At 34.3% G+C, this 16831-nt stretch overlaps 1 protein-coding gene across 4 annotated transcripts; it reads right to left on the reverse strand.

The window, feature by feature from the left end:
• Positions 1-284: 284 nt before the first annotated feature.
• Positions 285-16621, reverse strand: LOC145567637 (AMP deaminase-like). 4 transcript variants are annotated; one of them, XM_081626967.1, is made up of 20 exons: positions 16048-16621; positions 13018-13190; positions 12547-12748; positions 10722-10900; positions 10576-10627; positions 10323-10450; positions 10051-10230; positions 9816-9883; positions 9542-9684; positions 7856-7917; positions 6315-6428; positions 6065-6205; positions 4215-4367; positions 3649-3702; positions 3289-3399; positions 3013-3186; positions 2857-2937; positions 2089-2187; positions 839-910; positions 285-705 (listed from the first exon to the last, which is right to left on the reverse strand). In XM_081626967.1, exons 1-19 carry the CDS (start codon positions 16400-16402, stop codon positions 842-844), a joined length of 2538 nt encoding a protein of 845 aa, XP_081483093.1. In that variant the 5' UTR covers positions 16403-16621; the 3' UTR covers positions 285-705; positions 839-841. The 4 variants fall into 4 exon arrangements, with proteins under 4 accessions (XP_081483093.1, XP_081483092.1, XP_081483091.1 ...); XM_081626966.1 differs by having other exon boundaries at positions 285-737; XM_081626965.1 differs by having other exon boundaries at positions 805-910.
• Between the last annotated feature and the right edge of the window lie 210 nt (positions 16622-16831).

The raw sequence follows: 16831 nt of genomic DNA on the forward strand, positions 1-16831 counted from the left end.
TTTGTTTTTACCATGTAGAAAACCTAAAAACCATGCATAATTTCCCTATATTTTATTCATTTAAATTAGCCCAACGAATGTTTTACATGCTGTCCTCAAGGACAACTTTTAATTTATTGTTGATTTAAATTTTATTTTAATGTATAATTTCTTATAGATACATGATTAGTTGCTTACATAGTATAATGACTAATATGATTAATCTAATCCATTTTAAATTTTTGCAGTACAAAGGACGACTTTCATAACTTTTATGTTTTAACATAACTTAACCCATTTTACAATAAATCAACGTACCCATTGTACAGAAGACTTTATTGACCTTACGACAACGTTTCCATACACAGATTACAATGAATAAATGCTCTAATCAAGACCATAACCCCCCATCATACATACATCTAGCAGCATTAGAAAGGCCAAAATTTGTGGATGATCTTCCACTTTTCTCCTCTAAATAACAGATATTTATAAATAACAAGCTCCCTCATTATAACTCATCCCTAATAAGTATACTTCACTACGATTCTATCCTTTTTTATATGGAAATTTACTGCATCCTTCCAAATGACGATAGATGCAATACTGCATCTCTCAATAGAGTTGTTTTGTGTACACAACATAGATGAATACAAACATCCTGTAACTTCTGCAACGAGTCTGTAAAAGGCTAGTGTAGTCATAGTAGATGTATGACTCTTGCATCTGCAGCAAATTTTGAGTGGATGCTTGAGAAACTGAATATTTCCATTAGGAGAAAGAACAAAAACGGAATTATTCAGTGCCTAAGTTGAAGCGTTATACAGTTTTGTTGACTATTAAAGATTATATGGCTCACATATCACTTATCCACTTCCTGAGGAATATTTGCTTTTCCCAGAAATACTTGTTGCATCTCCTCTCTCCATATCTGCACAACGTCAATGTTCTCAGGTGCAACCATGTAAATTATTTATGGGAAATTCTCATTGATAGCCATCAACTTTTGCTTATTTTCATTGGTAGCCACTTTGTATATGAATTATCTTTAGTAGCCTTTAACTTTTAAAATGTTACTTCCATAACCTTGTATGGTTAAAAACCGTTAATTGGTTGTTAAGTTTAACCGAGGTTAGTTTTATAAAAATTAAAAAAAAATTAACTAAGGTTAATTATATTATAATTTGATTAATTAAAAAAAAAACACCCTCCCCCAACCATGCCACCCCCTCTCCTCTCCCCCTCCGCTGCCGACAACAGCCCACCCTTTCCCGTCGGCGCCTAATGCCCAACACCCCAGCCCCAGCCGTCCCTCCACACTACTACTCATGCTGCCTCCCCTGCTCCCTCACGCACCAAACCCGCAACACCAGCCAGCAACCGGGCAACTCCCCACAACCGTCACATAGTAGCTGCCGAACAACCAACCACCGTCGCACCAACCCGCAGCCAGCAGCGCCAAACCGCCACACTACTGAGCAGCGCCGCAAGCTCCAATTTTAGCCCAACCAATTCCACCCAGCAATCGAATCAAATATCACCACCATGCCCTCACTACAATCGAACCACCATGGAGAACATGGATTACGCTTCAAAGGGAAATTGTTATTTGATGATTAAAAAACTATCTTACCTCACAAACTATTTCAATGGAAGACAGAAAGCTCAAAAGCCATGTCGATGGAGAACTCAGAGAGTCAAAGTAAGTTATAAGGAGGCTCAGATTTACCTTTCATCAAACAATTTGGGGGAGAATTCTAAGAGAGAGAAATAATTAATTAGCAAAGGGAGGAGAGAAAGAGGAACAGTACGAGGGTGGAGGAGGGGGAAAGAAGAAAAGATTTTTTTTTTTTAATTATTGATTTTAAAGATTAATTAACAATTAAAATGACTCTAATTAAAGTTAACTTTTATTTTAACGTTTTTAACCATATAAGGTTACGGAAGTAACATTTTAAAAGTTGAAGGCTACCAAAGATAATTCATATACAAAGTGGCTACCAATGGAAATAAGCAAAAGTTGATGGCTACCAATGAGAATTTCCCATTATTTATTAATGCTATATTCAACCAAGTGTGATATGTGCATTCAATAATCAACACACTTACCATGTGGCGGAACTCAACTCGTATATGAGGTACATTTGTCTTGTGGATATCATTTCCATCTGGACCTCGTTTGAAGTAACGTTCACCAATCCAATGCCTCTGTGGGAAGCAATAACAGTAGCAAAGTTACAGCAACCAACTACTATAATACTAACGTCACTTAATTGATATTATCAAGTTGAAGCATGAAGATTTTAAACACAATTAGTCTTAAACCCGTGTGATGCACGGCTGTTTAATGTGTTATAATAATTGTTTTTGTATTTATATTTTTGATAGTATTTCAATTTCATATAAGAATTGTACTCCGTAAGTACTAAAAAAAGTATTTTAAAAGTAAAACATAGTAAAAGTCTATCAAAAAAAATTTTTTTAAAAAAAAAAAAAAAAAAAATTTAAACGTATGTCATATTGTGAAATACCTTTTTAATACACTTTTTTAAAATAACGGTTAAACGTAAATCTACAATTAGTTTGAAAAAAATTAGGTTTTAAAGGCATGATCAATTTTCATGCATAAAGTTAGTTTAAAAATTAAAGTATCTGTAAAGGCATGAGTTTTTTTTTTTTTTTTTGTTATATGTAATTTTTAATCAAAAAAAAAGGAAGAGGACACGTGTCCTTCCAACTTCCTGTTTTAAAATAATAGTATAGATTTCAATTGTCCTTCCAGTATTGAGTACTCATCAGAATCTTCAAAACAGATTAAATATCTCAAGACCTGACCTAATCATTACTCTTAACTAACATTAAGAGAGATAGACATACCTTCAAAGCATGAGAGAATCCAGACTGGAGAACTGAATTGCGGGCAATCTCACATAAGTCACAAGAGCTCAATTTCCACACCTGTTGCAAGTAATATACTTCAGATCACAACAGCAAAATTCTACAGCAAGTACACAAAAGAGATTGGACACTCACCGAAGCAGCTATACTGTATTCTTCCACTAAAGGCTCCTTGGTTAAATGGATTTGTAATGGGTCATCCGTAGAAAGGGAAACATTAAGACCACGCAAGAAGAACATAGGGAAAGGGTTGCGATGATAGTCTAGAAATAAAGAATTGTTGCTAAGAGGAGACATTGCCAGGCCAATCTGCAGGAATACAAACAGAGAATATTTCACTTGACTTGATAAGAAAAAAAACTTGAGGCAAATGGTAACCATTGTCAATCAGACAAGCCACATTCAGTGTACCTGTGCTAAATAATAGAGATACTGAAGTACAGGAGATTTCCTCAAATTGATTCCATGCGCAATATTATGAGCAGTGAGAAATGTTGCAGCCAGATGGTCAATGTCACCAGCCTGGAACAGCAAATAAAAGAGTTAAATCATATATGCAAATAGATTGTATATTGAAAAAAGCATCATTGCTCCTAGAATAGACTACTTTTTCCAACCATGAGGGCATAAATGATCATATAAAAACAATCAGAAGTCTATAAATAGATGAATTTCAATTAAATGCATAAGATGCATTCGCTACAGTATTTGGGACACGAGCTGTGAAGAGGAGATGTACAGCCTTAAAAAGTAAAATAAAACTAGGTATACCTCTCCAGCATGAGGACGGAATTTTATCGTCGTCATACCCTTCGACTCCCGCAGCTACAAGGAAAAAAAAAAACAAGGGTTACCATTACATACACCACAGACAAGAAGAGTGTAACACAGAATGGAAAAAGTGATTTGTTCCAGAAACTAGATAACTCAATTGAAAACTAGTTAAACCAGCTGAATCAGGGAAAGAAAAAAAAAAGATGATCCATTAGGTGCAACTGATGACCATCACAGTGCTGACTTTAAAGCTGCAGAGTACAGATCAGCAGGTATGAAGATAAAAATGAATGGAACTGATGACTGACTGAAGTAATTTCATCTTGATCCCCCAATCATCATAAAATGTATATCCTTCAAGCTTTTCACATAACCATTTTTATAAAACCCATAATCTTCATTCCCCCAAAAGACTTGTTGTCAAGCAGACCCAAGTGACTGATGTGGTCAAACACATAACTGGAGACCTTGGGGTGGGGTGGGGTGGGGTGGGTGGGTCGATGGGAGATTGATGCAGATAATGCACTGAGTTAATTATAGTGAACAATGTTTCAGAGCTATACCTTGTTCAAAGTGTAGAGGTTAGCATAACAGTAATATGCATAGTATGAAAACGCAGGATTGAAGATGTTGGTCCACTGATCTGGTGCAGGCATATGTTTTGTGGGACGTCGTTCAGGCTTGCTTTCGTCATCCACTATATCTAGCCCAACCACCTGAATCAAAATCGACAACATAAGAAACAAATTTAAGATAAGGTCACAGATAGCAAGACAAAAATTTCAGGACTTGATCAATGTGGGATACAAACATGAAATATCTGGCCTGGCCCTTCCATGTGATTAGTAGCATTAATAAATAAGACTTACAACTATTCCCGTTCATTTCATAAGAATCAAGCACACACATCAAAGACTACTGTAACATTAATAACAATAGCATATTATACTGCAGTCATACAATAATTGCAAAGTATTTAGGACTCGGGCCCCCAATATGAACATTCCAATATAGAAAACATTACGATGAGATGGAATAGGATTTAACACAATAATTTCAATTTTCAGTAAGTGGATGGGTTAAAATACAAATGAAACTTTTCCTCTCTTCTCAAAAGCACTACAATATCCAAGAAACCCATAAAATTTAAGGAGAAAAGTTGTATCATACTATGCTTAGTTCACTATAATTTGGCACCTTATTACTTATTTCAGATTAGGTCAGAAAAAATAAATTCTAAACACACCTTATCATTTTATTTGCAATTTTTATTGCTAATTACTTGAATTGCGTAAGGAAAAAAATTATGAAAATTACACATTTGAAAAAATAGACATTCATACAAAATTACAGATCTATAAACATCTCACTTGATAAATTAGCGTACATAAAAGGTCAAAGTTTAGTCAAATTAGGCAATTATCAGATCAGAAATTATGAGTTCAGAACAAAGATAGGTGAGTAAAGACAACCTAAATCATGTGGTGTATCATTAAGCTTAAGCAAGTCTTGGATACAGAAAGACTGGTCCGGCAAAATAAAACCACAAAATGCAAAATGGAAATCAAGTGAGCAACAATGTGATTATCAGCCAATAACCAGAGGTATCAGCTCATGCATACCAATTTTCCAACACTAAGCTGACAATCAATAGAACTGATACAAGGTAAAACTAAAAAGAGATAGATAAGAAATACATGACCACAGCAGAATTCACCCAAGATACAAATGATGTCAGCGTGTCACAAACAATTGAAGTTACTGCAATTACAACACAGCCCTATGTACTATGTAGTACCCAATGTGGAAGGTCTCCATAATAATTTTGTATTTTATTCCTTATTTTTTGGGGAAAAGGAGGAGGAGAAGGAGAACATCCACAGATCCACCTCAGCCTTGGTACACCTAAAACTAGATGCTCCAAAGGAATATTTTTCCTCAATTCACTATTTAATGCTCATTTAGAGAATTTAAATGAACAACATCGATCTAATGTACAAAAAAGCACCCTTGAGTACACCGAGAGCTAGGTGTACTGGGGACCTGTGTACAACATAGACTATAGAACATATTTAGTCTTTAAAGTTGTATAAAAAAAAATAATTTCCAAAATCTATAGAACATATATAGTCTTTAACTCCACTTCCATCGTCCCATTCATGATTGTTATGATCAAACTGACACTAACTTGTATAATAAACAATTTCCAAAATCTATTCAAGATTTCAAGGAACTTTCAATGATATATTCTATAGAACATATATGTCTTTAAAGTTTAAATCTGAGTCAGCAACTTAAAAGTTACAATATTGTAATGCTTCCTGATAACACAGGCAAAAGTAAAAGCAAAGCAATTCAATATTCACTTATTACATAGGTTGACTGATTCAATGATGATGATTGAATTACTTACCTGCTTCAAGAATAGGTGCAAATGAGGATGTGAATTTGGATCAACTGTAACCTCAAACAAAGGAAGGAAGATGTTGTCAAGCATGTTCTGAAATGATGTTACAATCCCCATATCCTTGTACACATTGTACAGTCTTGGAATCTGCAAATAAATGAACGATATACATTGAGAATACTGCCAAAGAATAAAGTTGATAGCAAGACAAACCGGTAGACAAGAATCCTTCCACAGGAATTTAAAATTTTCATACCTGAATCAACCAAACAACATTCTCACTGTACAAATCATTATTAACGACCCAACTGGCCAATTGGTCCCACTCACTTTGTTTTCTGCCATAAATGGATACTCTGTATTCAGCCATCTGTAGAAACAAATGCGATTTATCATGCATCATAAGTGAACACAAGAACACAAAAAAAAAATATTAATTGACGATTTTATCTAAGTCAATAATAGTACCACGATACCACCCAATTGGCCAATTCACATCATCAAGAAAATGGTTACGGTAATAGTTATGCACAAAGAGTTGCTTATAAGTGGAGGCATATATAGCCTTCATATTAAGGGTGCATTCTATGCACCCGATTTCACTAATCTTAACATTTGAAATAATTTTAGACTTTTAGTTGTAAATTGGACATTGCTAGCCTTTACTTTCCTAACTTCTTATATAAAACGGTGCGAACTTGATTTTCCCGAACTTATCTTATACAAAATATGAGCTTATGCGAATTTATCTTATAAGAAGACCTATTAAAATTTCTATTTAGGAATAAATTATTGTTTCAACTTTCAAGGCTCCATTTTAGGCTTGCTATCCGCTAATAAACGTAACAGATAACAAGCATCATCACAAAATCAGTGCTAGTCTACACTTGTAGTGTTGCTAATCAAAGGCAGATTATACATGGTGTCACTATCCCAGGCTCCTTCTAACTAAACAATTACAATAGCCCTTGAGACTGCAACTTGGGCCCCTTTCAAGAGAAAACTTCATGTCAGGCACCAAGATATGGAAGGGTAAACAATAATAAATAAAAACAAACAAAAAAAGTCAATCACAAGTGTACAGCATATTACTAGTTACATGGAAAAACAAGGTGCAAGCATTTCATGACATTTAAAAGCAATCAAATCATTGCATTTTTCTAGACCACCTACATGAAACAGAATCAACATTGAGTCAATTGGCTCTAATACAGCATAGTTTTTCAGCACATTAATGACGAAATATGAAGCAAAATGAGAGGAATTATAGAAGCTTTGGCAGTTGCAAGCTATTTTTACATTAATTTTAAACACAGCCTATTTGGGTAATAATTTACTACCAAAGCGAACTCCAAATCTGTGCATATTTGGAAGAATTTTGACAACTTGTGGGTGCAAAAAAGGATCCTATTATTTCTCTCCCTTCCATTCTCAATCTAACATCCAAAAAGAGGATAATTGATCCTAAACTCCACCTTCACCTCCTCTCCAAAATCCCTTATCCAAACACATTCCAAATCATGAACGCTCCCCCCTCCCCTCCCTACATAATGAAATAACCATGCAGTGTACAGTGTACAAGATGAAGATATTAACTCCTCAATAACATAATCTTAAAGCTAAACAGTGCTGCAACTCCACCACAAGCCACTTCACAATTTATAATATCAATCTTCTATAACCAGTTTGTTCAAAAGCTTTAAAAAGTATAATGAAATAATTGCTTCCTACAGCCATACTTGGCTATACAGAGAAACAGACTTGCACAACACGACAATATTGAAGGAGAATTAGGACCTGGTATTTACTGGCAACAAGATCAGAGAAAACTTGCTTGGTCAGCTCCCCAAGAAAACGTCCTGTTTCAAGAAGATATTGACAACATAGATATGTAAGAGTGAGGATAGCCTTATTCCCACCCCTTCTCCCAACACACACACACACACACAATAGAGAGAGGAGGTTAAAGAGGGTACAGTCAGTACAGATCATCACAAAAAACATTAAGATGAAAATGTGTGTGTGGGTTTATATAATGATTAACTATGGTCAATCTGCAAATTCTAGAAATTTATCACTTTATGCAAGAAAATGAGAATTGTGGACCCTTACTCTTCTGAAGATGATAGTGACGCAAGAACAATGAATCTGCAGGAGGAATTACTAAAGCAAAAGCAAAAAATCAAACTTTTCACATCATAATTGGTCCTTAGATTCTTCGGTTGACATAGATTCTGTCATAGACCCGTTATCTACCTCCACAGATCCACCATTGAGGGTGTACACAAGGAAGAAAGTAGAAGGGGGGACAAGAATCAACCACAGCAATTGGCAGAGACACAAGGATGAAAGTAGAAGGGGGGACAAGAATCAACCACAGCAGTTGGCAAAGGACACTTCAGCACATGAAGTAAGGTCATTAAGGAAACACTAAGGCCTTGTTTGGTTCACCTTATTTGTGCTTATCTGAACTTATCTCGTCTGATCTAATCTGATCTGGTCTGAATATCAAATTTGACCAAACTTTAACCTTAAATATACGATAATCTATACAGAAAAAATATATCAAGTGGGGTCTTGTTAGAATCGTAATAATGGGTATTTTATTAATACGTAATTTTCATAATTTATTTCATTACGAAATTAAAGATATTTAGCGAGAAAAAACTGCACATAAAACGATGATCTAATCTGAACTTATTTTTTCTGAAATAAGTAAAAATAAGGTGAACTAAACAAGGCCTAAGGGAGTCGCAAAATGGGTCTGATTTCTGATTTGTTAAAGTGCAGAAGAAGACAAACACCAATTAATGCTAGGTTACCTTTTGTTGTATGGCTTGATTATATAAAGAGCAGTAGAATAGTTTTAAAGATTATGCGATGATTTGGGAGTGACATTTTGTATTGAGAGTAATAGCCTAAGCGTTTATGTTTTTTACTCTAAACGTTATAACCACCTCTTTAAAACTTTCTTGAATTTTATATTTGTACTCTATTAAAACTCCCTTTATTTTTCTTGGATGCTCTTTTTTTCTCATTTTACTCAGCTTTTTAAAAACTCTTTCAACTGAATTTTTGTTATGTCCCTTTATATATTGTACAGTTCCTTATGACGATTCATGTCAACTGACCCCAAATCATTTTGAAACTAGGCTTTGTCATTGTTGTTGTTGTTGTTGTTGTAGCCTAAAGTTACCCTTTTAAGTGATTGCCTCAAGTTATCAACTTATTCCTGTAAACCTTCTGCAATCAATCATCAAGCTTTCAATCTATTTTCTGTTCAATTAATTACAGTTACTTAGTACAAAACTCAGTCTATAACAGATTCGCTCATTTTTCATATATTCACACATGCTAGCAATCTAGCATATTGCTGATGATAAAATATACCCCACAATGACCACTGTACAGTCAAAAACTAAAGCACAGACACACAGCAATTCATACCCTTTGACTTGCTCAGAACTATAAATCTTAACCAACCTTGGATGAGATTATCCTGTTTGAGGAAAATCTCCCTTAGTCTACTTTGACCACAAGGATTGTACTTGAGATTAAACTTGTCAAAACGATGGAAGGTGCTCTTGTCAGCATGAACATCCAAAAGATCAACGTTCAGGTCATATCTGTGCACCCAAATGAATTAAACAGTACTGCTGAATGCTAGTAAATTAAATGTTTTAACATCACGTTACAAAATATATAAAGCATGATATAAAAGTCAATTTTAAAAGGTAGCATAAAATCACTTCCTTACCCAGTCAAATCCAAGCTCTGAAAAACCTCTTTCAAAGTCAAATAGGTCCCATCACGAAATATAACAACCTAAAATAGGCACAGACACATAAGCAAAACAGTGAGAAAATGAATGAAGGCATGAATACATAAGATGGGTGAGCCGATATAAAAAATACAACAAGTACAATCCAGCTGAAAGACAATTTAATAGTAAAAAATTGATATTAATAAAGTTACACATATTGAAGCATTACCTCATCAGGCTCTTTCCTCAGCTTTGACTTTATAAACCTCAAAAGATGCTTCTGATTCATGCATGCAGAATGATGAACATGTGTATCAACTTTCCTAACATTATAGAAGTCACGATGTGGTGCACTCTTCTGGGCTAGAAACTCCCTATCCGCATTAAGCATCAAATGAAGATTGAATTTCTGGATGGAAGCCCAATATGAAACATATCAAATACCACAAATTTTAGGGACAATGTAAATCATATATATGTAGACAATGATAGAACAGCTACTTGTTCCAATAGATTCAGTCGATGGTGACACAAGGTTCGAATATTTCCAGCTGCTATAACTCGAAGAATGTGATGCAGATCAGTGAAAAATGTTGTTGCATCAGCAACAGGAAACAGCTTCTCTTTGGCTATGCAGCAGAAAAATCAAATAGAAGAGCTATGGTAAGAAAACATATATCGGCCAAACTTGATAAGACGTGGTTCCCTAAGAGCAAAAAAATACATTGTATGACGCCAATAAAACGATACTTACAATCTTTACTTGCGTAAACTTGGACAACGCCATCCTCCATTTGGAAAAAGTGCTATAAGAACAAATGTTATATGTTAATGGAGCAACAACGAAGAAAGAGAAACTCTATAGAATTTTGGGATGTGAATCAGTAAATGAGAACTCACGTCACTTTTTCTCTCAGGAGAAAAATAAAAAGGATTTGGATTCGGCTTTGGTGTACTGGGATCAGTAATGATTTCCTTCTTCCATGGAGCAACTGTTTCTCTGAACACATAACTATCTCGTAGCTCAAGGCATTCTTGGAGAACCAAGTAAGATTCTATTTCATCCGGTGTTGGTGTCTCTGACAGAAATAAGAGTAACCGTGGGCAAAAAAATCTTTAAGAATTAATGCTACAGAGATAAAGTTAAGGTCAGTGACGGTAGGCCAGTGAAAGCCAGAGTAAAACTTTGTCACATCACATGACATGAGCCACATTGATTGAGATTTGAGAGTAGTACTAGGATGGGTGACCACCTGAGAAGTCCTCGTCATGCAGCGGACCCCACTAATGGTATTAAGGCGTTCAAGCAAACAAGATAAAGTTAAGGGAAAAAGGAACACAGATTTAAGCTCTAAATCCCAACTAGATTTGCCAGCCAAAGCAATGTGGAGTTTTGTCAGGTGCTTATTCTGGTTTAAGGATATTATAAATACAGAAGGCTTTGCCCAACATGCAGAGCCTGGCATTAGTATTACTATGTTGTAATTGCTCATGGACTATTGATCTATTGGTGTTTCTCAAACTTAAGAGACTGAGATTTCTAGTAGCAGCAACATTTGTACTTGCCTGGAGTGAAATGGAAATAATTATGCACTTATATCAGCTCTGGTTCTAGTCCTACAGTAAAATATTAATTACCACTAAGAATTATGCTTTGGTTTAGACTTAGTACTGATAAGGATAGCTGTATATAGCAGGTAAACCGATGTTCACTTCACCTTAAATAAATCAAATTCAGTTTATATATATATATATATATATATATAAAATAAAAAATAAAAAAAAATTTAAAAAAATGAAGTTTTACATGAATAGGTTAGATTTAGCCAAATAAAAAATTAAAATAATATAAAGAAAAGAAAAGAAGTCAAGTTTAGCAAAGACCAGTAACATCAAAGAACCTATATAAAAGTGAACCAGTAAAAATAAGTTTAAATTAGTAAGACCCTATTCCCTTCATCTTAAGAAAATACTATTCAAGTATTCAGTCAAATTTCAGTTAGGCCTCATTTGGTTGCAATTGGAATTAACTTCCCATGGTAATTTACAATTCATGGGAAATTATTTCCCTTATTTAATTCCTAGGAAATTACTTTAATTTGTTTAGTTGGTATTAGGGAAATTACAATTGATAGGAATTTTGAAGTACCTAGGGGGTGGGTAATTAATTTCTACATTATGTGAAAATTTCAGATTCCCTAGGAATTTCAATTTTCTCCATTTTGCATGGTCAACCAAACAACATAGCCCTAGTGTAGGAAATTAGAGCAGTCAAACAAGCACTTAGTAAAAATAAGTTTTAATCAATAAATATATTGTAAGTAAATCAAAGAACAAATATAACAGTGAGTTGATTAAGAAATTTGACGTGTTAAAAAATTTAAGTTCAGCAAAAATGATTTAAGTTTGATATAAATGACCATCAGCAGCAAAAATAAATTAATTTGAGTTCAGCTTCAGCAAAAATAACAGTTCAGTGAAAACAGGTGCTAAATGAAGAGTTCCCTCCTGAACCTTTCCTACAAGGCTACAACCCCAAGTAATTCCAAAAAAAGAGAATAAATAAGAAGTTGCAACAACCGTCAATTCTTCTCTTATGTCCCCCAAAGAGGGGCAAAAAAAAAAAAAAAAAGGGGAAATCTATTGGAACATGAACATCTGAAATAAGGAGCACAAGCACACAAAATAAAGTTCCAATCAAGGTCAATGGTGAGTAGGAATGTACCGCTAGGAGATATTTTAAGCCTGACAAATGTTTCTTGCTCTGGTTCCTTCCTCAGAATGTCAGCGGCTATGGGATCAGGCGGAACACCATGCAGGTCACCAGATATGCTGTGAGAGCGAATCATGTTCGGGGAAGTTAAAGGAACTTGATCTCCGTTATTATTATTCCCTGGGTCTTGATATTGACTTCTCATATCTGGGCCCTGCTCAAGAAGTTTAAATTTAGATACAACAGCCACCTTTTCTTCATGAACTCCCATTTTTTTTTCCTGTTCTTTCATATTTTGGAGTTTATAAGGCCCAGATAACGAAAGGAAAAAAGAGAGCAGCCAAGCGAGAAAGCACAAGTAAAAGAAACTAAAACAATTCAATGCTCTCTCCAGTTTCCATAGCACATACAATTGCAAAGTGATAAACCAACAAGAAACAAATAGGGAAGACTTAACCAATACAATACATGATATTAACTCACCAGATTTCCATTAGTATGCAGATAGGTAGGATCTAATTTAGAACTATCTGTGAAGGTATCTTCATCATCAGATCCTTCTACACTTTCAAAGGCACTGGCAACAGGGGACTTTGGAGATGTAGGTCTCATCATATAAGATCTACTAGCTGAACTAGCAAGGCTGGTAGCTTTCCCTAAAAAAATAATAATAAAAAAAAGTGGTCAAATAAATCACCGCACATATATATTTCTCTTATAAAGTGCAGATCATAAATAACGAGTAGACCAAAAAGAAATAAAGCACATACAACAAGTGAATAGAACCAGCACAAATAAGTTCGACCCAGGATCCTAGGAAGATGGACTGGGAAATCTATTAAATTACAGACATATAGGATGAATAAGAGTTAAGGAAGCCCCCGAATACTCTCCTCTCATTATGCCATGTCAAATGCAGACATCCCATACAAAAGACAACCATTAGTCACACACTAACAAGCAAGAAAAATGGGAAAATAACCTTCAAAGATCAAACAATAAAAATTGTAACTATTTATAAAAATAAGGAAAACACAATAGATTTCAAACATCATGAAAAACAATTAATATCATTGTAAATTAAACTTAGCAAAAGTAACTCACTCAATATATAAGCATCAGTTTTTGTTATTTAAATGTCAAGTTTAATTAGAGCTTTTCAAAATCCCTAATCTCAATTCATGTTCAATCACACCAAAACATTTTGAATTTTCCTAGATCCTATCACATAGTACTATATCTTTAAAATGACAAAAAAAAAAAAAAAAAAAAAGAAATTCTTACCTCACAATTACAAAGATAAAATAGGAAACACAGGTGGTGTTGTCTTTACCTGAATTTCACATATCTTATTAGTCCTGAACTTATCGTACTCCCTCCGTGTTTTATTAAGTGTTACACTTAATAAATGTTACACTTCCTTTTTTGGCAAAAAGCTACATTTTAATATTATATTTTTCTCCTCTTATGGTCACCACCTATACTCACTAATATTTTTTTAACTATATCTTCTCTCTCACATTAATTACTGTTCAATAAATTATTAACCCCACTATCTTTCTTTACAATTTTTTAATATTCCAACTACTCTACTTACCTCTTATAAATCAATAAATTGCCTAAAACTATGTGTCGGTCAAAGTGTAATATTTATTAAAACACGGAGGGAGTATATGAACTTGTATGCCCTTATCAGAACTTATCTAACTCTTATCTAATATTATCTGAACTTATTGACTAGCCCTTTTTTTAATCTCTATGAACTTATGAGATATAAAATAAGATGAACAAAATAGACCCCTAAATGGCAATTAATTGAAAAAAAAAAAAAAAAAAAGCAAACAACTTGAAAATGGGAACCACCAATTACATCCTAAAATCATATCAATTAGATCTAATACGCATGAAAATAAAAATCACAATTAACAATATTACACATAAGATTAGTACACCTTAACTAATTAAGGGTTACAACAACATCAAGGGGACCATTCATGTGTGTACTTTTACTTTAAAGAGAGACAAATAATAAGGGCTTGATCAAGTACAATTGAGTCCCCGGATGTAGTAAAATATATCTACTAAAAAATGAATTGTATACTTTTAGTGCCAAAGTCTAACATAATACATTACAATGCATGAAACACCTTTCCCGATAAATGTCACTTCCAAATTTTATCAATTGTAATATCCTCTTCTTGTAAAACAAAGGGCATAATCCTGCTGCACCATTTCATATACAGCTTCCTGAAAAGAAAGACTCTAGACAATCCTACTGCATATTCAATCCTTCACCCATCCCTTACAGAAAATGTTCGCATTTTCACTTTCTGACTATTATAAGCATCCTAACATCAATATGGAAGTACATAAAACATAATAGAATATAGTAGGTGCTTGACAACAAAATGGCAGCTAAACTTTACACTTTACAGCACCAGAAAGCAATAAAAATGCAATTATCAGCTAAAAATACTATCCCATATTTGTTCAAGAAACCCTGGAAACCAAAGAAGCAAAAAATTGAAGCATGCAGAGTATCTATGTGAGGTAATGTAGGCTTTAGCTATAAAGATTAGCATGTTGCTAATCACTAAACAAAAGTAGATGCATCAACTCTCAACATAGTCAAAGTAAAAGTGAAACTTCTTTCTTCTTAATCAAAGGCCAAAGCATAACAGCTTTAACCCTTCAATACAGCAAGATGATTGGACAACGGTAATCACAGTCGCATCCTTTACTATAAAAAGATATCAATAGTTTTTTTTTTAAAAAAAAAAAAAAAAAAAAAAAAAAAAAAAAAAAAAAAAAAAAAAAAAAAAAAAAAAAAAACATGTCCCAAAAATAAGTTGTCCTACTTTCCTAAAACAACAATGACCTATAATTAAAAATTCACAAACCAGACATTAAAACGGTCTGACTGAAGCTAAACACAGCCCATCTTTACTTGACCCTGCAGAAACCCCAAGCTACGCATTTTCCCTTCCCCTTCACTTTTCTCTCTTTCATTGATACCATAAATTATAATTCATTAGACAACTTTAACATCAAATTAAATCAACACCATTGAATACTATCATACACTCATACTTGTCCAAAAGATTCACATACTAAAATCCTTTCTCAATTTAGTTGTAAGGTTTTCACTTAAGCAAAATAAGTACATAATTTCATTCAATTTGTACGAAACAGCACTCACTCAAATGGCATGAAAACTACTCTTTATGCATTGCATGAACTTAATTTTTAAAAAATTGATCAAATTCATCATCCATTTCGCTTAGATACTACTTCCCCTTCAAATTAACCTTATAATTTAGACTTTTTTTTATACATAAAATTAAACAATTAGCAATCCCTATTTATATCCATTAAAAATAAATTTGCATGTAATCAAGCACATATAAAGCTAATTCCAGCAAAACTCCATTAAATTCACACCATACTACTACACCATTACTGATAATCACCAACATTTCAACCAAACAAAAGAAGAGGAGAGAGAAAATATACCTTCGGAGAGGCTACGAAGCCGAGGCAAACCAGCAGGAATACCTTCAACAGGAAGAACACTATTACGCTTATCGGAACCATCAATCTCACCACCAGAAATCGCAGTAACATCCGGCAAAGACGCCGAAGCACGGCGATAAGCTCCGATTCTCCGACGACGGTAGTGGCGAGGCGAAAGGTGGCGCGCAATCTCCTCTTCCTCCTCTCCTTCTTCTCCCTCCTTATCTCTCTCCATAGTCTTGGCAAACTCCAGCAACTGCGAAAGCGTTTTCCGGTGCATGTAGTACGCAGAAACCGCCACAAACGACGCTCCAACCAACGCCGCCATCGCCAAGTGAAGCGTATAATTATCCATTTCTAGAGTGATTACAGCTTTTTGATTGTGAATTTGATGAAGAAAAAGCTTCGTGAAACCCTACTTAGTTCAACAATGGCGGAAGTGAGGGTTGGAGGAGAGAGAAAGTGCAGGAAATGTGTCGTTTATTGGTTAATCAGATGGAAATGACGCAGTATTTGGGGTATATATAGGAGTGGGTACAAAAGAGAGGGACAATTCTTAATGCTTTTGCCTCTCTCCCTTTCTCTCTCTATCCACTTTCTCTCTCTAACGTTTAAAAGTATGTTTTTCGCATCTTTTTTGTGTTTGAAAAGGGACAAATTACTTTGTGTGTGGCACTTGTTCAGTTGTTTGTGTGTTTATCAAATGTGTAGGATATTTTAGGACTTGGGAAAGCATAGAGTGTCAATAATCAATAATTATAATTGTATACGTAAAATGGGGCCA

This window comes from Chenopodium album, chromosome 11 (assembly GCF_948465745.1).
Source record: "Chenopodium album chromosome 11, dcCheAlbu1.1, whole genome shotgun sequence".
NCBI lineage: Eukaryota > Viridiplantae > Streptophyta > Magnoliopsida > Caryophyllales > Amaranthaceae > Chenopodium > Chenopodium album.

Bases quoted from the DNA above. Each gene is read 5' to 3' on its own strand.
- LOC145567637 (XM_081626967.1), bottom strand. From the start codon at position 16,402: ATGGATAATTATACGCTTCACTTGGCGATGGCGGCGTTGGTTGGAGCG. The intron at 9,685-9,815 runs GTAAGGAAGTGA...TTGGGTGCACAG, and splicing joins CAGAGCTTGGATTTGACTGG to ATATGACCTGAACGTTGATC. The intron at 2,188-2,856 runs GTATGTCTATCT...TGCTTCCCACAG, and splicing joins GATTCTCTCATGCTTTGAAG to AGGCATTGGATTGGTGAACG.